The sequence below is a fragment of the Puntigrus tetrazona genome, chromosome 10 (assembly GCF_018831695.1).
Source record: "Puntigrus tetrazona isolate hp1 chromosome 10, ASM1883169v1, whole genome shotgun sequence".
NCBI lineage: Eukaryota > Metazoa > Chordata > Actinopteri > Cypriniformes > Cyprinidae > Puntigrus > Puntigrus tetrazona.
The window spans coordinates 7829585-7850730 of record NC_056708.1 but is presented as its reverse complement, the minus strand read 5'-3'; the positions used below and the strand labels follow the sequence as shown (position 1 = coordinate 7850730).

Here is a 21146-nt window from a genome sequence, read left to right as displayed (position 1 = left end):
TGATGTTTTTATGAAACACAATAAGTTATTGTTGAGCATTAACTTTACATTAATGTTTTATATATATATATATACACACACACACACACACACACATATATATATATATATATATATATATATATATATATATATATATATATATACATATATATATATATATATATATATATATATATATATATATATATATATATATATATATATACATATATATATATATATATATATATACATATATATATATATATATATATATATATATATATATATATATATATATATATATATATACATATATATATATATATATATATATATATATATATATATATATATATATATATATATATATATATATATATATATATATATATATATATATATATATATATATATATATATATATATATATATATATATATATATATCCATACAAATATATATATACATACATATATATATGATGACATAAACAGCTACAAATATGACAAAAGTAATAAAAAACAAGTTGAAATTACAAGACAAAGAATAATAAAAAAGTGTTTATTATGCATTTTTATGGCATACTCGACTTTTTAATGCCATAATCTCAACTTTTATTTGCTTTAAAACAGACATCACATATTGGTGCAAACCTGCATATATATAGTTAACTGTTTATTATCATAAGATACCATCTTCAGGGTGATGTAAAAAGTTAGCACTCAGTCAGGGACAGGGTTTATGACCGCTGACTAGTCTATTATCTTGTGCTATTGCCATCTGATGCCACATTTATAAAAAAAAAAAAATACGGCACCGCCCTACATTTTTGAAAGCGATGTCCAAAGTCTTTTAAGTCAGCCTAAACACTGGTCAAATGTGAAATCATAGTTAAAAATAATATTGTATTTTTCTAAATAATAACGTCTTGTCATGCAGCCTACGGTGGCCGTGCGCTCAACGCGATCAAACGACAAACACACATCGTCCACAGATGTGTCCAGCTGTGATCTACTCACACACCGCGAGCACAGAACGGAGGGAGGCGGTCATGAGACGGAGATTACACGCCCTCATGTGTCAACGGCAGGTGGACGGACACGCTTTGTGTTCAAAACACGAGGAACGGGGCGACTCCCACCGAGTGCGCTGAACGTGTAACCGCCGAAAAAGACTCGCAGGTTACAAACGGTAGCATTTTAACGATGCACGCCTAATCATTCTCAGAATCGCAGCCTTGTTTATTTGACTTTGATTAAAAAACCCAGCGGATTAAGTCTCGTATGGTATAAGCAAAATTAACTATGCGTCTCTATAGCAAGTAATACGGTTGGGTTAAGGGTAAATTAGGTCTCGTCGTTCTCTCACGTCCACACGGTTTAGATGCAGGCTTCCCTTCAACGTGACAAAGGAGCGTAGAGCAGTCGTAGCCCTGCCCACGTGTCCAATAGCAGCGCGAGTTTCTCGTTGACGGGCGTGGTTTACGCGCGGTGGGCGGGGCGAAGGCGGGTTAGGAGCCAATGAGAGACGGTTTCGGGAGTTGCTGGATACACGTGAAATTTGTTCCCAAAGCAAGAATGATGGTGTGCGTACACGGGTTAGTGTCAGACAAGACCCGAGATTCAGTACTGAACTACAGTGTTGCACACGCGTCTATCCGTATGCAAGCTCGGAAAAGAAAACTTCACTTCGGAGCAGCCGGGAGGCTTTTGTAAGGTAAGAAAAGCTGCATTTTGTCCTAATAGTTGGATCAGTGCTGTCGTAGTCTTCGTAGGTGTGAATGACATTTGAGTCTGTAGTTGTCAAATGAAATGCGTGAAACTTTTAAACATGTAGCTTTTCGTCGATTTTGTTGTTATTTCCTCATGATCTTTAATCATAGGTTAAAAAAAAAAAAAAACATTTTATGGAAATACAGATTCAATACAGGGGTGAGCTGTTGGGATGGCCATTGTATATAAGGCACTTTGCGTGGTCCCTTGACTGTATTATATTAGAGTATATTTGATAACAATTTGACTGTTGTAAATATGTAATGCGGATGGCTGTATGAAAATACTTCTCATTTTCAGTGTTTGTGTGACGTCAGTAATTGCGCAGGTCTACAGATAGAGGGCTCGCGTTCAACTCAAACCTGTTCTGTTATTCACATGAATTACAGTCAGATCATAGGTAAAGGACTGGACGACAGAGTCTCCAGCATGATGATTATGTTAAAAAAAAACAGGATTTAATAGATTTAAAACTTTCTTTTTTAACTTATAAATGAATAGTGTTATTCTATAAAGCATACTGCTTAATGCAAGATGCACTGAAGTGGTATATGCAATAAAACCGAAACTAGTCAGGCTAAGAAAAACAGATAAAAAAACAACAATACATCAGGAGGGGAAATCCTACCAATTTTTTCAGATCATGTTCAGATCTTTTTGGTCGTTATTTTTCTTTTGTATCCTATAGTATCATATGTGTGTGTGTGTGTGTGTGTGTGTGTGTGCAAGCATGTATATATATATATATATATATATATATATATATATATATATATATATATATATATATATATATATGTGTGTGTGTGTGTGTATTTTAGGAATGTCAAAATTAACACGTTAATGCACATTTATTTTAAGGGTTTTAATTTCTTTTTCAACTTAGTGATCTCTTTAGCAAGTTTTTTTTTTAATATGTGATCTAAGCTGCCCAAAACATGACAATTATTTACTTAACATAAAAAAATGTGCAATCATATCCATGTCTGTAAGCGTGACAATTTTGCGCAAGCATTTCCATTTCCATCATACCTGATAGTAAATCTTTATTGAGTGCACGCAATTGTATCAGATGGATGAACAACACAGAAGAAACAATTAAGACTGAGCGCAAAAACATTTATTGTGCTGAAATATCTTTTGTTAAATCTTCAATTAAGATTTGGTCATTCTCTAGTGCACATATTTTATGAGAGTAGGAACTGTAAAGGCGTATAATTCTGAATTACAGAATAGAATTACAAATAGAATTGCATTTATTATTATTATTTTAATGTAGAGATTTGAACTATATTCATTACAGTGTTTTACAAATTTACGAAAAAAAATGATTTACATTTTATTAATAATTTATATAAATTATGTAAGGTTTTGGCCACTGTGACTAAACCAGCAGTATTTGGTGATTTAGCCTTGTTGTATTTTTTTAGTCCTCCAATATGTGTAAGCTCTTTAGGAACAGTATTTAAGAAAGAAGGCAGAAAAGATAGTCAAACACTTTATCACGTTTTTTCAGATACCCAGTTACAATCAAAAATCTGCCTACCCAAACAATGTAAGATGTTATGAAAGGCATGGAAGGTCATTGTTATTATGTGAATAAATACTAGCCAACCTAGTTTGTTATTTGCCCAGTAAATTACAATAAAATTGTTAGAATTAAATAATTATTTTAACAGATTCCTAGAATATTTGTGTTTTCTTATATATTAATCAATTAATCAAAAAAAATTACTAATAATCTGCCAACTAATTGATTATCAAAATAAAACAACATATTTTTCGTAAAGACTATATGTTTTTCGTTATAATAGATCTATGCTGCGTTATGTGAGTGTGAGCTTTATTGAGTTTTATTGAGAATTTAGCCGCATGAAAATACAGCATATGAGCAAAGAGAGCCATACAAATGTAATAAAAAATAATAAATGTTCAGAAGAAGTGTAGTGTGAAAATGTAAACAGGCCTGTCTAAGTCAATTGCTCTGGGCAAATAAAGAGAAGTAAAGGGAACCTGCTACTTCTATGTTCTCTTTTATGTGTGTAATAAACATGAACAAGTTCTTTGAAAAACATCTATGACCTTTGAAACATGTCCAGTCTCCATGCTCTGTGTTAACTATGGTTTCACTAATAATAAACATAAAGCATCCGTATCTGTCCATGTCCATATATGTAACTATACATATATACATCTCTTTATATCAAGTGTGCCACACAAGTCTTATAAAGTGAAGCCATCATGTCTTGAACACCCTGAAGTGACTGGCTGCAGTGTAGGTCATAAACCCTGCCCTCTTCATGTAATTTAATGGGACGTGAGACAAACTAAAATCAAATTACACAATTTCTACTGCGCAGACTCTGTCTTCAAATTACGTAATTTTAACAAGATGTCAGAGGCAATACTGAAAATATTTTGACTTTCTATAGTGGAAGAAAGTAGAGTTGCGTCGTCCATCTGTTTTTACAGTCTATGACACACACACACTTATATATGTGTGTGGCCCTGGGCTGCATTTCCCAAAAGCATTGTAAACGTAAGTAAATATTTAGTTAAAATGTTAAAAGGTATCAAGAGTATATTTATCTTAGTTGCGTATGTTGCGTACTTCGTCTGAGCAGCACAAAATTCAACATGCTCTGTTATGCCAAAAATGCTTCAAAGCAACATCCCATAAACCTTGGGCTTCCATAAACATTCCCCATATCTCTTATTCATACAGACAGAATGAATGGTTAATGAAAGCATGAGATTGAGCAATGACGAAGCGTGATACGAAATCTAAAATATAGAAACGTAATAAATGAACAAATAAACAAAGCTTAAATGATAAAAAGTAATCAAATGATAAAAATGATCAAATAATAAATCATATGAATGACTAATAATTATAAAATGATCATGTCAATTGATTATAAAATAATTAAAAAAACATGAAATAAAAAATTTACATACAAATATATGTGTGTGTGTGTGTGTGTGTGTGTGTGTGTGTGTGTGTGTGTGTGTGTCTGTATGTAAATGCATATACACAAAATATGGTAAAAAAGCTATATAATGTCATGTATAGCACATTTTAAAGTTAAAGTTTAGTTCAATTGCAAAATTTGCTGTTTATCAGTGTGGTCTTTAATGTCCTCATAGGCCAGGATATAAACTCAGCACTAAATTTCAGAACTGCTCTTCACTGTTCTCTGTGTGCAGATCCTTAGAGTCTCTTCATATTTCCAGTTCCTGTTGCTCATCCAGTTTTCATTATTGTTTCCCACCAGACGGCTTTCAACTTTAAGGACTATTAATCAGATACATCCAGGTCAAACGGACAACGAAAAATGTTTTAGCGCGACAGATATTCAGGATAACCGAGAACATCCCATGCCCTGCTGTGTCAGAAGCTCCTTTACAGATGCACAAGACAGATGTGATATATACGCTTATTCTCCTTAATTATGAGTAATGACAACTTCCAAACACCGTTGACCTGCGGCACTCTTACTGGGAAGGGAACATCACATAAAGATGAGGGGGAAACCCACAGTAACGCTTCTCCCAGAATGACCGACAGCCAGGCCGTTTGTCCCGGGCTGGACATCTCCACGGCGGCCCGGCCGACGCACTCGGATGACACGGATGCCCACTCCAGCGGGAATGACTCGGCCGAGAGAGAGAGTGAAGGACACATGGGACGGGAAGCGTCCACCTGCAGCTCCCACCATGGAAAGGGATCAACCACAGAGACTACGGAAAGCAAGAGGTATGTGATTATCTATTTACCGTGACTTTTAAACCACCATAAGTTGAATATGTATACACTGCCATTCAAGAAGTTTGATTCAAGCAAATTATACGTTTATTCAGCAAGCTTTAAATGTTATAAATGTACTTTTGAACTGTTTATCAGAGAATCTGGAAAATTATGCTAAAATAGCATAACAAAAATAATAATAAAACAAAGGTTTCTTGAGCAATAATCAGCTTATTACAATGATTTCTGGAGGCTCATGTGACACTGAAGACTGGAGTAATGACTAGAATAATTCAGCTTTGGATGACAGCAATATATTGTATTTTAAAGCTTAATAGAAAAAAGGTCATTTTTTAAAATGTAATATTATTTCACAGCCTTGGTGAACATAAGAGGTTTAAAAAAAAACTGTGGGTATACATATTTACAGAACAAATCTTGCCCAAATGTATATGTGTAAACCTGTGTTACTTCTCTTTGAACCACTTTGATCAGCAAAAAGATGAACAATGTCTGCCCGAGGAGTTTTGACCTAAAAATAGCTTTCACGTTCAATTTAATAAACCAGTTATGGGAGTTTGGGCTAGCTTGGTACATTTTGTTTTATTTTGTACCGGTTGAGGCGTTAGCATGATGATGCCTTGCTTGGTGGAGATGTTAAATTACATGTAATTGTAAATGCAGCACTGTTTAGTAACATGACTGATTTTTGTTCAAGCTTATTTTGAGATTATCGGACAATAACTGTGCCATTTTGGCTGATATAAGCGGTCGGAATCGGTATCAGCTCCCAAATCATATAGACATTTTAAAAGTTTGATTTTAAAATCTCAAATAGTAATTCAAGTATATCAGAAATACTGGCTTATATCAACCTTTAAAATGTCTCTCCTCAGCTCAAACGGAAACAGTCCCTCTCCGCCTAGCAGCTCTGTATCGTACAGTCTTTTGAGTGGCAGCTCGGAGCAGGATCAGGCCACGTCTCAAGTGTCCAGCGGTGACCAGCCGGCCCGACTGCAGACCCAGCGGGAGCTGCTGAAGGCTCTGCGTGAGCTAAAGACCCGCATGCCGCCAGATTGGCGCAGGAAAGGCCGATCAAGCACCCTCGCGTCCTTGCAGTATGCACTTAGCTGTGTCAAACAAGTGAGGGGTGAGTAGAAAAATCTAAACTTACAGGATTAAAGGGTTAATTTATCCCATGTTGTTCCAAACTTATAAAAAGATTTCTTTGTCTTAAACCAAGAGGCTTGTGACCGTCCCATTGACTGCCAGGTAAATAACACTGTCTAGGTCCAGAAAAGTATAAAAGGGATCCTCGGAGTAGTTCATCTGCCATCAGTGGTTCAACCCTTATGAAGCAAAGAGAATTTTTTTTGTACTCAAAGACAACAAAAATACAGACTTCATTCAACAAATTGGGCACTTTAGCGACACTCTATTGCTAGAATATCGCTGCGTGCAAATCGCGTACACTCTTCTGTGTCAGCTTTGACGCAAAGATACATTTTCGACATGTAATTACACTTTGATTTGAATGAAAACAGTGCCAACAGTGTAACGACTGACAGAGAAGAGCGTACGGATGCTCTCCATAATGACGTCACAGTGCCAAATTAGTTGAATAAACTCGTTATTTAGTTTTTTTTGCTATGCAACAATTATTCTCGTCACTTCATAACATTACGGTTGATTCACTGATGGCAGATGGACTATTCTGATAATGTCAGATAATGTAAACTTTTCTGGTCCTTGACAGTGTTATTTATTTGGGACAGTCACAAACCTCCCGTGTATCAAAGACCAAAGAAAGCTTTTACAGGTTTGGAACAACGTGGGGGTAAGTGATTAATGACAAAATGTTCATTATGGGGTGGAGTAATCTTTTTTAATTGCATCTCTTTGTACAAGCATGTGTGCGCGCCAATCAAAAGGTGTGTTGTGTTTTTTTGCAGCTAATCAAGAATACTACCATCAGTGGAGCGTGGAAGAAAGTCATGGGTGTTGTTTGGATTTGTCGTCGTTCACTATAGAAGAGCTGGACAACATTACATCGGAGTACACCCTTCAAAACACGGTATGACCGGACAGGTTACCGACTCTTACGCATCAGGCTATGAGTCAGAAGCATTCATTCTTTCTTTGTTTTGTTTCAGGACACGTTCTCTGTGGCAGTGTCGTTCCTCTCTGGTAAAGTGGTGTACATCTCATCCCAGGCGGCCTCTCTGCTGCGCTGTAAACCCGAGAGGCTGCAGGGAGCAGTTTTTTCGGAGCTGCTCGCACCTCAGGACGTCAGCACATTTTACAGCAGCACCGCTCCATGTCACCTGCCGCCATGGTCCTCCTGCGCAGGCACTAGTATGTGGATGTGTAAATATAGCAACAAAGCAGAAATAACTTGTAAATCAGTTACAGATAGTTTTATTCGCCATAGACGGGTATATAACTTCTGCGCACATGTCCTCAGCTGTTTATTTTGGCACATTTATAGATATTTTGATGGGTGTGTATTTTTGAGGTATAATGTTTTATAGGTGTAGTACTGAAATTCCGTTGGTCCAAAGTTGAGTCCCACAAAGATGTGTTTTATAAGTGCAATGTGTCATTTTTTTATATCATTATTGGTACCGAACTGAATCGGTAACTGATAAGAATTTTCTAAATAAAGCCCCTGTTGTATATTGCGCCAACAAAATGGTAATAAAATAAGCATTAACTACAAAGAAATTTGTAAAAAAAAAAAAAAAAAAAAAAAAAAAAAAAAAAAAAGTTTAAAATAAGGGTCTGATGGACACTGACACAGCACTGTTGCTCCAGGGCTTAAAACGTACCTTTTTCCCGAAGAGCCCATATGTTCCTACATTATAAAAATTTAGGAGTGCATTAACAAATATGTAGGGGCGTAATGCAAATTTTTCAAATTATGTGTTGTAGCTTAATTATATAGGTTTACAGAGACAGCATTTCAAGAGATAAAAGCATAAAGTAATATCTAAATACAAATTCTGCATCGCTTCCTGTCTACTGAGGTACCTTGTAGAGAGAAACCTAGAGAGAAACAGCACTATTATAGTAAATAAATATATTTATTTTGTTGTCACCAAAACTCATTAAGCCATTATGCTGCCTCCGAATACTGTCTAAAATCAGTTTCATATCTAACGTAAAGTAATGGACCAAATATAAGTAATTTGACAAACATAAACATTAGTAAATTTTGTGTCTGAAAGGGAAACTGCTACAGATGCATATTCAGTAAGGTCCGGCACAATAATGACAGTTTTCATGCCTTTTCAGGCATACATCTTCAAATTCAACTATTTAGGATGCGCTTTAATGGAAAAGAATTTAAAGAATGTAGTTTCTTAAAAGTTAGCCCAAATGTATGCTGGTTAAAAAAGTATTAAAGCCCTTATTTGTGTGCAGCCTCACAGGTGGACTGTGCAGAGGAAAAGTCAATGTTTTGTCGGATCAGCAGAGGTAGGGACAGCGATGGAGAAGTGAAGTATTACCCCTTCCGTCTTACACCATATCAGCTCACCCTGAGGGACTCCGACACGTCCCAACCTGAGCCCTGCTGCCTCCTTATCGCTGAAAGAGTTCACTCCGGCTATGAGGGTAAAACAAGACTATCTCAGTGTCAAATATTTTGCCATTCAAAAGTTTGGAATCAGTAGGATTTCACTTAAAAAGAAAGGAAAATGAATAGTTTTTTATTTAAAGTTAATGTTAATGTTTTATTTAAAGAACGTTTTTTTTTCAGGACTAGTTATAGCATGTTATATAAATGCCGTTTTTGTACAGCGCACCGTTTCTGAAATGGTCTCATGGTTATGAAACTATAATCTTAGCACAAATAATATACATGTTGACGAGAAACTGGTCGGTTTCATCTGTTAAGAATAGATTATAATTGCTTTGAAATTGTTTAATATGTCTCTTAAATTACTGAGACTACTCTTGGCGTCTGTAATTACCGGTCAAACGTGCATATAATTGAAAATTCACCCTTATGTAAGTGTAATACTAACGCTTAATTAACCACAATTTGCATTTTGTTGTTTTTTTTTGTCTGTTTATATGTGCTTCCGTGTTTTTTTTTTCCATAACAGCACCTCGCATCCCAGCAGATAAGAGAATTTTTACCACCAGTCACACCCCAAACTGTCTGTTCCAGGAAATTGATGAAAGGTTCGCAATTTTACCTAGAGCTATGTTACGCATTCATCCATGTTTTTTTGGAACGGTTGCTTAAACCTTCTTTGCTCTCAATCTTAGGGCAGTGCCATTATTAGGTTACTTGCCTCAGGACTTGGTTGGGAAGCCGGTGCTTGTTTACCTGCATCCAGAAGACAGACTTCTTATGGTGGCCATCCACAAAAAAAGTGAGTCAATCATTCTGGATATGTGCAGCGTTCAACGGTGAAAGTTTGTGTCGAAGAACTCATTGATCTAGTTTCCGTCTTCTCTTCATCAGTTCTCCAGTTTGCAGGGCAGCCGTTCGACCACTCGCCTCTGCGCATGCGTGCACGAAGCGGGGAGTACTTGACTCTTGACACCAGCTGGTCGTCCTTCATCAACCCCTGGAGCAGGAAGGTGGCTTTCATAGTGGGACGCCACAAAGTTCGAACGTAAGTGGATGCGCTTCATAAAGCAAACATATTAGCAAAAAAATGCATAGCTAAACCTTTATGTTCATGACATGCTCATGAGCTGAAACTGAAATCTACTTTAAAATAGGAATGTAACATGATGGTTCAGTATGTTGTTTGGTTTGATATCACTGTTCAGTGTTTTCGGTACAGTGACATACTTTTTTTTTATTAAATCAAACCGGTATACAGAAGAAACTGCAGTTTCTTTTAATAAATTAAAATATAATTTTATATATATATATATATTTATATATAATATATATATATATATATATTATATATATATATATATATATATATATAAAAATAAAAATGTACCTTAGCTTATGTTCTAAACTATCACATTAATATAAGATTACCATAAAAACAGCGCCCAAACTTAAATATAAGTATTATTTATTTTTTTAATATAATAATCAACACTCAACTTTAGTATGCAAACATGTAAAATGCACATAATGCATTTTTTAAATTCACTTCTAAATTATAACATTTCTATTTGTTGTTGGGATATGTTCATTTACAGAGGCTGTTATAACTTATATATTTTAAATGGCCTAATTAAGACATGATTATAGTGGTGATATAACAGTTAAAGTGAAGTATAATGAATGTATAGTTAAATATTTAGCAAAATGCTCTTCTCTAGAGTTAATTTCTCTAGTGAACTAATGAGCTTTGGACACTGATGTTAAATGAAATGCTACGTGATATTTTGTTTACAAATTGTTTTTTGACATCTTTCCTTGGTTAAAACACTGACAGAACAGTTACATGAGACATGAATTGTTCATTGCATGTCAAAACTATTAGTGAAGAGGATGAGGATGATGATAATTATCAATGATAAATATTAATGAAAAATGATTCGCCTATACAGTGATCTATTGTGCCACATCAAAGAAAATAGAATTTATTGTTTATTGAATTTCCTGAAAACAATTGACATAATTTGAAAACAGTTTCCAATCAAGTTTCACTCATGCAGTGGTTTAAACATTGCTGCATTTGTTCAATACACATGTATGCCAAACCAAAAGACTTGCAAATTTTCAGTACGAGCAAAAATTCTACACCTTCGTCTTCAATTGCTTCCTTTCTGTAGAAGTCCACTGAATGAGGATGTGTTCACAGCCCTGGAGGGCGGGGATGTGAGAACCATGTCCCCAGATGTGCCACAGCTAAATGAGCTGATCCACAAGTTCCTGGTGCAGCCCGTTCATGCCAGCAGCTCACAGGGGTACGGCAGTCTGGGCAGCAGTGGCTCACATGAGCACCAGCAAAGCGCCGCTTCCTCATCTGAGAGTAACGGACATGCTTCTGAGGACCAAATCAAGCCCAGAAAACCAGTAAGGAAGTTTTCTCTATTTTTTAGTCCAGAAACATGCAATGACTTGCAATGCATCAACCCTTATTTCCCCCTTTTATTTATTTGTAGATGACGTTTGAGCAGATTTGTCAAGACATGCACATGGTAAAGGCCAGCGGGCAGCAGGTCTTCATTGATTCCCGAAATCGTCCGCCAGCTCTCAAACAGAGTAGCTTAGGTAAACATTGTTAACATTTCATTAATTTTGACTATTTAGCCTGAGGTCACAAGTTTGTTATCACATTTTAAGTGACTAATGATTTCTGTCATATGTTAGAAGTACTGGCAAATGCAGCAGACACAGCAGAGGTCACTGCTAGAGAAGGTCTGGCAAGTTTAGCGCTGTCCAGTCCACCGAGGAAGGAGCTGCCCACCGTCTACTCATACCAGCAGATCAACTGTCTGGACAGCATCATACGGTGAGTATTTGGTAAAAAAAAACCTGTGCTGTGCACACAAAAAGTATTCTTGCAGCCTCATAAAATTGGGGTTGAACCACTGATATCACATGGACTATTTTATTTTAACTATTCCTTACCTTTTTCGAACATGTTAGTGGCGTGGCTGTCTATGCAGGGTTAACAATATCTTAATTTGTGTTTAAAAGATGAACAAAGATCAGAATTAATTTTTTGGAGAACTAACCTTTTCTTAGTCTATTTCTTATGTGCCTTTATTTTTAGTTTATTGCAATTTATGTTATTTCAAGAGACAAAAATAAATAAAGATTGAATAATTATTTATAGGTTGTATTTAGGGTATTAATATTGACTATGTTATTATTTCACTCTCGTTCAGATATCTGGAGAGCTTTAATGTCCCTGGCACAGTGAAGAGGAAATGTGGCTCATCTTCCTGTACAACCTCTTCTACCTCTGATGATGACAAACAAAGGGAAGGGGCTGGAGCAACTGAAGGTCAGTAAAGGATTGCTAAAGTATAAAGTATTCATATTCTGTGATCTTATAACTGTGTACATTGTGTTTAAATGTAAAGAACTCAAATTCACTCTTGCATTTAGACATGGCAGAGACTCTTGTGGTGACTGAGGGCTCAAAGGTTGTTCCTGCGGCACCAGCGCACCCCCTAACCCCTCTGGCTCTGCACTGTAAGGCTGAAAGTGTTGTCTCGGTCACTTCCCAATGCAGTTTCAGCAGCACCATTGTTCATGTTGGTGACAAGAAGCCACCTGAATCAGGTCTGAATGCTTTTTCCAGGCTATGTTTTGATTAACCTATATGCATGGTTTGTCTTAAATTCCATAAAATTACAGACTTTGCAAACTCAAAGCAAGCAATCTACTTTGATCTATATCCAGACATTGTTACAATGGAGGAGCCGCCAACCACCCCAACCCCTTCCACATCAGCCCCACCTGTTTCCATTACCTCTCCCATGCCGGTGAACACCCAGCAGGCCATGTCCCCTACAGCTGCTGTTCCTGAGAAAGAAAAGGAGAAAGAGAGAAGAGGTGGAGGTAATGCCGGGAAGGGCCTCACAAAGGCAGTGTTATCTGCACACACCCAGCAAGAAGAGCAAGCTTTCCTCAACCGTTTCAGAGACATCAGCCATCTGCGGCTGGTCCAACCCAGTGGGCCGCCACAGCGCAGACACTCATCTACACCTGGTGCAAAAGGTAACAGCTTTGAATAGTTGTTGATATTTTTTCTCTGACTTACTTTACCTTCGCCTCTTAATATTTGGCTTGTGTCATCTAGGAGTCAACAGCTCCCAGAACTATCCTTCTGTGGGCAACAGCAGCAGTCGTCGTCATGGTAGAGGTGGGAAAAGACGGAAACATCAAGTAGATGGCAACACACAAGACAGTCCCTCCCCCTCTGGATCTAGCCCCTATGGAGGATCCAATCCTGCAGCAGTAAGACCCAACCTCTCCTCAGTACAGCAATCTTCCATCTCTTGGCCACCATCTGTGGCATCCCAGACTAGTGGTGCTCCAATGATGGCCTCCTTTCCCCCAGGCTACATGCCTATGTTTCCCATTTCATCACCTTTCTCGATGCCCCAAATGGGAACAGATCCTTCCCTGCAGGCAGGAGTTCCTAGATTCCCCATGCAAGGCTTTCCTTCAGTGATGCCACAAGTCATGACCTTCATGTTGCCCAACTATATGTTTCCACAACCCGGTAATCCAGGACCACAGTTGAACCCAGTCAATTTGCAGCTCGGTGGGCAACTCCCTGCCCAGATGAACCCCTTGGGCCAGTTCCCTTCCACTATTGTTGGTTTACCATCATTCAATCCTGCAGTGGGACAGTTCACTCCACTGGGATCCCAAGTGAATCCTGCCATGCCTACAATGATTCCCCAACAATTCTACAACCCAAATCCACTGTACGCTTTTCCCAACTCTCCATCAGTGCCAGCAGGAAACACTAATACTGCCCCACATGGGCAGTCTCGCTCCAGCACACCCCAGTCCACTGGGCAACAGGCTGGCGATAGGGAAGGGGCGGGATCTCCTCTGTTTCAATCTCGATGCTCCTCCCCTCTCAATCTTTTACAACTTGAGGAATTGCAAAGCAACAGAACGGACACTATGCAACAGACTCCACCTCCAGGCAGTGGTGGTACACAAGTGGGCGGAACTGTGGTGCAAAATTCCACCAATCGCAGCAACCCCAAAGATGGCAAACTCAATGAGAGTGTAAGTATATGAAGGACCTTTAAAAAATTAAGCTGTTTTCCATTATCATGCTTCTTTGCTAACTATGAGTTAACTTCCTTTAGCCCGAAGTCAATGAGTCCAACCAGGATGCCATGTCGACCTCGAGTGACATGCTGGACCTACTGCTGCAGGAGGACTCCCGCTCGGGCACTGGCTCCGCCGCCTCAGGTTCTGGATCATCAGGGTCAGGGTCATTTGGATCTGGATCTGGATCCAATGGGTGTAGCACATCTGGAAGTGGCACTAGTGAGTAATTTAATCATGTATTCTTTATTCTTAAAGTTATATATGACTTTATTTGTGTGATGGAACGTAAATAGAAAAATTCTAACAAAATGTACTGGTTGTTTTTTTCCATAAATTTTTAAAAAACTTTTTCACCTCAGGGAGCAGCAATACAAGCAAGTACTTTGGAAGCATTGACTCATCAGAGAATGATCACAATCATAAACCAGGATCTAAAGATCTGGGAGGGGAACAGTTCATAAAGTTTGTGCTCCAGGACCCCATCTGGCTCCTCATGGCGAACACAGATGACAAAGTCATGATGACGTACCAGATTCCCCTCAAGTAAGACCATTTTCACCAGATTCCGTATTGTTAACCTAACCTACATGAATATCAGCATTGTTTTAACTACAACTTTTGGAAATCTATATAAGATAACTTTTTAATTCCAACCATGTTCTGACACCTTTGCCTTTTATTTACAATGAGCAAAAATCATGTTCAAAGACCTTAATTAGTTGGTTATTATTTGTGATTTTGGTGGGAATAAAACTGAGCAATTTTGTGTAACTAAAAGAAGTAGACTTATGCGTAGCGCAAATTATGCCACAAAAGTTTACTAATCAATATTTGTGTATGTGTGTACAGAGACAGAGAATCAGTACTGAAAGAAGACAGGGATGCCCTAAAAGCTGTTCAGAAGCATCAGCCTCACTTTACTGAAGAGCAGAAGAAAGAGTTAACTCAGGTCCACCCTTGGATTCAAACCGGCTGCCTACCAAAGGCCATCAATGTTACAGTAAGTAGCTTTTAACAAAAAAAAAATTAATGAGGCTCTTTAAGGAAGTAGATACATTATGTTTCTTTCTAGCTCTGCCTAGATTCTGTTGCAGTTCTCACTGCATGTATCTTTTACCCAGTATGCCTTGCTTCCACTCTAAATATATATGGGCAGCTTGGCAGGCTTACTAAACAGGGCAAATTAGTGCAATTCCATAAAAGGAAATTCGATTAGTGATTTACTGACAATTTGCATATTAGATGCAACCAAATCTTTTCCATAATGACCATCAATTACTGCCTGTTTTAAGACTTTTTTTTTTGCCGTTAATAGCACAAATACCAGTAAATTGTTGTGTAATTTATTGGTCGGGTGCAAAAATTACTCTTTTTCAGAGATAATTCTTGATTTCTTTACTGTTCTCCTAACAGTGCAACTTCAATGGCAAGTTAGTAAATCTGGCCAATAGTGGTACTGAACAATATTTAGAAAAACTGACTCAATCTTTTTATGCGGTTGTAGAGTATTGTAAGCTTTGCAACATGCTAGCATGCAGTAGTGCTATTTTATGTATCTTACGAGCAAGTTTTTTTTCTTTTCTCCATAGTCGTGCACAGGATGCGAGTCTCCCCCAGATTCCTCGGTTCTTACTCCGTTCGATTTGGACTTTCATGAGATGGATCTCAACATGGTTTTGAGAGAAGAGGCCAAACAACAAGATAAACTTATCGCTGTTGAAACATCCTTTCCCTTGAGCCCCCCTTCATCAGATAATGAACAAAGAGACAATCATGCCCCTGCTAGCACGTAGAAGTGGGCCATTGAGGAAGTGGAAATGACATCATCAGTGTGGCTGCCGGACCATCATTGGTTGCGTTTTCTTTTAGGACCAAGCTGAAGGGTTGGAAGGTTTATAATCGGTATCAATGGCTCACTTTTAAATATATTTTTTTAAATTATGAATAATTTGTAGTGTAATATACAGCCGTCTGAATAATAAAAGGAAGAAGCTTCCTTTCAGTTTGGTAGCTGAAAAGAGCACATTTTGAATGTCAAACTATTGCACTTGCTAGATGTTGTGTATGTTGTTGCACTATGTTCTGTTTCCAGGTTATTCGTGAGTCTGCGTGGCGTAATCTATCCTACGACATGTACCGTTTCATAATTATTCATTGCACCACGTTACAGGTTTATAGAATCATTGACAGCTTGACAACAAGGAATTTACTTCACATAAATTTGAAGTTAGATGTGAAATTTTTACTGACGCTCTTTCCAGTGTGGGTTTCTAGGCTGTCGGTTTTCTAACCATTCCACACAATTCGTGGAAATTTTTAATGTGAAAAATAGATTCCAGTCTGACCCTGAAACCTTGATAGCCTGTAACCCCGTGTTGGCCAAATGTTAATGTCTTTAAAAATCGTATTGAGCAATTTAAGAACAGTCGGTTGATTTTTTTAATTTTATTTCTCTTGGCCGAGAATGGCTCTGGCACCAGAGCGCAAAGTAGTTCGGTTGAACATAATTATGATAGGCCAAAAACATTTTCTAGATAAATTGCCAAAATATTGCAAGTCGTGGTCAGATTGTACATATTTGTGTATTTTTCGAGTTACTGTAAAAGTAACTAAGCTGTTCATTTCATGTTGTGGTTTTGCTGCCTTAGACATGCATTTAAGATCATATGCTAAAAGCATTTGCGTTGCACTTATGTTGAGTATGTTTCAGTCCATGGTGTCAGCATCACAAACCCAATTCTTTACTAGTAGTGTTAAAACATTATTTATTTGTCCATATTCAGCTGGATATGTTTTTTAATGTATAATATGTATTTTAACGTGTGCATTTTTGCATCCCTGCACACGGTTTAAAGAGCTTTTGATACCTTTAAGTACACAACATGGAAATAAATGACTAGCAGAGAATTTTGTTCTCTCTGTTGTTCATTTGCCCTTATTTTCAAGAGCAATAAAATATTAAATATTAAAGCCTCCCGGTTGAGCTTGAAGTTCCTTCTGATTCATTGTATTGTCCATTGAAACACAAGGATACTATTTTTAGCATCTAGTGTCTTGTTTAGGTCCACAACAAATGCAGGACTGCATTATTAACAAGGTTAATGATTTTGTTTTTTTTTATTACAAAACAAGACAAGTACTTCCCTTTTCCCATTGCCCTCAGATTTATTTGCGAGGGTTTTTCAAAAGCTTTTCTGTGAAAGCAGACAGGCCCAATCAGTTTACATGCAGTACTATTCTGTTTAAAGCTTCTGTTGAATGTGCAAGAATTGTACATTGATTTTGTACATTTGCAAAACCTTGAGTCAATCATTTTTACTTAAACATGCTTGTAAATTTTATTTTTTGCTTTGAAACTAAATAAATGTTTTTTAGTAACCTTGTTTTGTCAGTCTTTTGTGTCTTTCTTAATTAACTTGACTGAATTGTTCCGCGTAGCCACTAGAGGGTGTAGAGACATATCTGGCAACATCCACAGTTGCCTTCACATCGCTTTGAATTATGTTCACCCAAAGCAAATATTTTTCAAGGCTTCGTTTTCCAGCAAACGCAAACCGTTTTCATAACCCAAGCTGTTGATACAATTGTGCGTTTTTTGTGTCAGAGCGAGGCGACATAAGGAGAAAGACTGAGCATTCCACTTTCTCTGCCGACTTTTTTCCTTCAGCTCAAGAATGCAGTTCACAGTGTCTCATGACTCCTGTTTCCATATCTCAAACTGTCCAGAGGAGCAAAACCGTAAAATATCTCCAAACTCTTAGTTAATCTCTGAATATTTACACAGACCCCTTCGACAAACCTGAGATGTAGAAAAAGAGAAGCGAGGAGCTGTTTGTTGTTGGCGTTGTGTGATAGAGGGTTTGTTCAAACCATAATGAGACAGGAGATGACTGTAGCGGCATGTTTCTCCCAAGCTGTTTGTGTAATGAGTGATGGCACTTCTGAAGTGCAGTTCTGTTTCATTCATATCATCAGCCTTTTAAACTCTTTGTGAGTTTGGGTTTTTAATGGGTCACCCATTAAATGTTGTTTTAATGGAGATATGTTAAAGATTGTTCATGCTGCTCTTTTCCATACAGCAGTACCACTAAACACCATTGGTTCCTGAATTTTGATGCAGTTTCTGAAGAGCTTATGAAATTTGAAAGTGTCTAAATTCTCAGTGAATAATGACAACAATTGTGTGAGCCCTTCAGAAAAAGCGAATTATCATAATTTTATTGATAAAAACCTGTTTGGTTAACAGCAACAGGACATTTCAGAAATACATTCGTAGTAAAATATGGTTACATTTACCCTTTTTAAAATAAAAAAGTAATCTTAGAAACATGAAATTGACATCTCCAATTTTTTTAAATATTTTGTTGTAGATGAGGTTTTTAGTTTTAAAATATTTTTTTTTGTATTATTTTAATGTTAGTTAATGTTAAGTGTTTCTATGGTGGTTTCAGTATATTAAATGTGAAAACACATTTTTAATAATAAAGGTTACAACATCACTTAATGATTTGTATATTTGAGTTATTTTAACCCCATATGACATACTACACATTTTGACTGTGAATTTAAGTTCAATCCATAAAACCAAAAATATTACTGCAATATTTGTCATAAGTAAACATTTTTATTTATTTTATATTATTATTTTCATTATTTTACTTGATTATATATATATTTTTTGTACTTGACAGCTAAAATTTTGGACACAATCCATTCGATCTACTTTTATGATGCTTCATTTCCATTACGAAGGTCCCCCTCACCAATCTCCATTCATTTTTATTGTATAAAAACGGCAGCATGAACGTGCCTTAAAATATCTCCTTTTGCATTTCACAGAAGACGTGCAGCTTAACACGGCACCGATGGAGGATTAATGACTGCAATCTTTAATTCATTAGCAAGCCTTGTTTAACATTTCAGACCAAGCTTGCATAACTGCCTACTCCTACATTTTTCATCATTGTTTTATCTATAAAGTCATGTTTTACTGCCAAAAGTAATTGTGAAATATCTCCGAATTGCAAACCCCCAACATGAACTTCAAGACCTCAGTGTATAAATGATACGTCCCCCACTGAGTCTCATCCAGTCTCTAATTCTGTGTTGTCTCTTTGCCAAGAATACGTTTTGATGGATTGTTTTTGCAGTGATTCTCAAACTCTTGACCTTCCTCCAGGTCTTCACACCACCCTCCCCCTTCACGCTCCCTCCACCCCCCCAGCAAAGTCCCACGTCACCACATTCTTGTGTTGTTGTCTGTCATCACAAACTCCAGTCACATCCCAGGGAACACAAACGCAACCAGACGCCAAGCACAACACACAGTTAGCCCAAGATACAGTTTGGATGTATTTTCTTTAGTGCTGCTGGCTCTACTTCGCATACGATGCCTAGCTTTAGATCTTTCATTAATTAAATCGCGATGTCCTCATGCTGTCCTTCTGCTGATCTGCTGTGATCTTTTATGAGGTTTATATTTTATCTGAAGGTTTTATGTGGACGTTTCCCTGTACAGGCCCCTGCCAGAGCTACAGAACACCATAAAGGTGACTCATTCCCTTTACTCTGACCAGACACAGATAGATAGGATGAACGTGTTCATGAGACTGAGGTCGCTTATCCCAATTACAGCCAGAAGTGCATTTTAATCTTAAAAGGAATGTTCTGGGTTTAATACAAGTCAGACTCTGTGGACAGCATCTGTAGCATGTTGTTGATTTACTGCAGAAATTTGCTCAGCTCATCTTTCATGACTCAAATAACATGAAATCAGTGTTGCTATTGTTACATAAAATGAAAACGATTAAAAATGTTTTTAATTCATTACAATCAATCTGCAAATATAAATTAGATGAATGGTAATTGACTAAATATTAATGTACATAGAACTGAACAAAATTGAGCAAAAATGTATCAAAGTAACGTTGGAAAGTACAAAAATGTCTAAAACTGGAAGCAAAAATAAACAAAAGTTAAATAATATAAATAATAAAAATATAATTAAAAGCTAAAAGTTCTAAATACTACACACATATATTATGCAAATTATTTTTTTATTATTATTTTAGATATTAATCGCAATTAATATATTTTAGCAATTAATCGTTTGACAGCACTACAAATAATGCATTCTTTAAGCCCTAATACATTCAGAAATGTACTAATATTAAATTTCTTAATGCACATTGCTGGTCTTTTGAGCAAAATAATAATAATAATAAAAAAATTTAAAAAGCTATTTTAGAATTAAATAATAAATTTTCATAGTCACAGTTATAAGGTACAATTGTGATATATAAGGTCACAATTATTTTATTTTTTGTTGTTATTAATCACAGACTTCCATTCTGTACATCCATTCCTTTCTAATGCGCTCTTGAATGAGAATACCAGATATTCCCATTACAATAACTTATTTGGGCTGTGACTTTCTTTAGCTGCAGTTTTTAGAATTCTAGCGGTTGAGATAATAAAATATATTAACGTCCTTAGGAGTGATAATTGGAGCACAATAAACCCCACCCCTTGATCTCTGCAAAAGTGAGAGAGGTTGTAATGCCTCAGGGGCTTCCTCACAGCCAAGCAGCAAATGGAGCAGATCACACCTACAACCTGAGACATCCCTAGAGCTTCCATTGAAAGACAGACTGATTCAACCTACAGTTTAATCAAACAGAATGGCTCCCGCACGCAGAGTTTGCATTGCATTTGTTTCTTTTTTTCCCTTTCCTGCTTTTGTTGATGCAGCATTTCTCCCTTTGGCCAAAGTCAATGAGGCCGTTATTCAATGCAAGGTGAACATCTGGCTCTAATTAAAGCCTCTCTTTGCTAGTCCCCCCCATAGCGTCACTTTCCCACTCCCTCTACTCCTTCCTCAGCATCCCTCCCTCTCCGTGTCATGTGT

The 21146-nt window shown here is 37.0% G+C and overlaps 1 protein-coding gene across 3 annotated transcripts; it reads left to right on the top strand.

Moving 5' to 3' along the window:
* The first annotated feature begins 1543 nt into the window (after positions 1-1543).
* per1a (period circadian clock 1a) lies at positions 1544-17622 on the top strand. 3 transcript variants are annotated; one of them, XM_043250289.1, is made up of 20 exons: positions 1544-1701; positions 5033-5514; positions 6402-6655; positions 7458-7579; positions 7659-7860; positions 8929-9120; positions 9615-9693; positions 9781-9887; positions 9980-10133; positions 11263-11506; positions 11596-11704; positions 11807-11945; positions 12325-12443; positions 12548-12724; positions 12845-13162; positions 13245-14191; positions 14275-14458; positions 14599-14782; positions 15089-15239; positions 15829-17622. In XM_043250289.1, exons 2-20 carry the CDS (start codon positions 5210-5212, stop codon positions 16030-16032), a joined length of 4191 nt encoding a protein of 1396 aa, XP_043106224.1. In that variant the 5' UTR covers positions 1544-1701; positions 5033-5209; the 3' UTR covers positions 16033-17622. The 3 variants fall into 3 exon arrangements, with proteins under 3 accessions (XP_043106224.1, XP_043106222.1, XP_043106223.1); XM_043250287.1 differs by having other exon boundaries at positions 11804-11945; XM_043250288.1 differs by having other exon boundaries at positions 1546-1701; positions 4965-5514; positions 11804-11945.
* The last annotated feature ends 3524 nt before the right edge of the window (positions 17623-21146 follow it).

Excerpts from the sequence above, each read along its gene's own strand:
- per1a (XM_043250287.1), top strand. The coding sequence starts at position 5,210 with ATGAGTAATGACAACTTCCAAACACCGTTGACCTGCGGCACTCTTACT. Across the intron at positions 10,134-11,262 it reads GGACGCCACAAAGTTCGAAC|AAGTCCACTGAATGAGGATG; the intron begins GTAAGTGGATGC and ends TCCTTTCTGTAG. Across the intron at positions 14,783-15,088 it reads ACGTACCAGATTCCCCTCAA|AGACAGAGAATCAGTACTGA; the intron begins GTAAGACCATTT and ends ATGTGTGTACAG.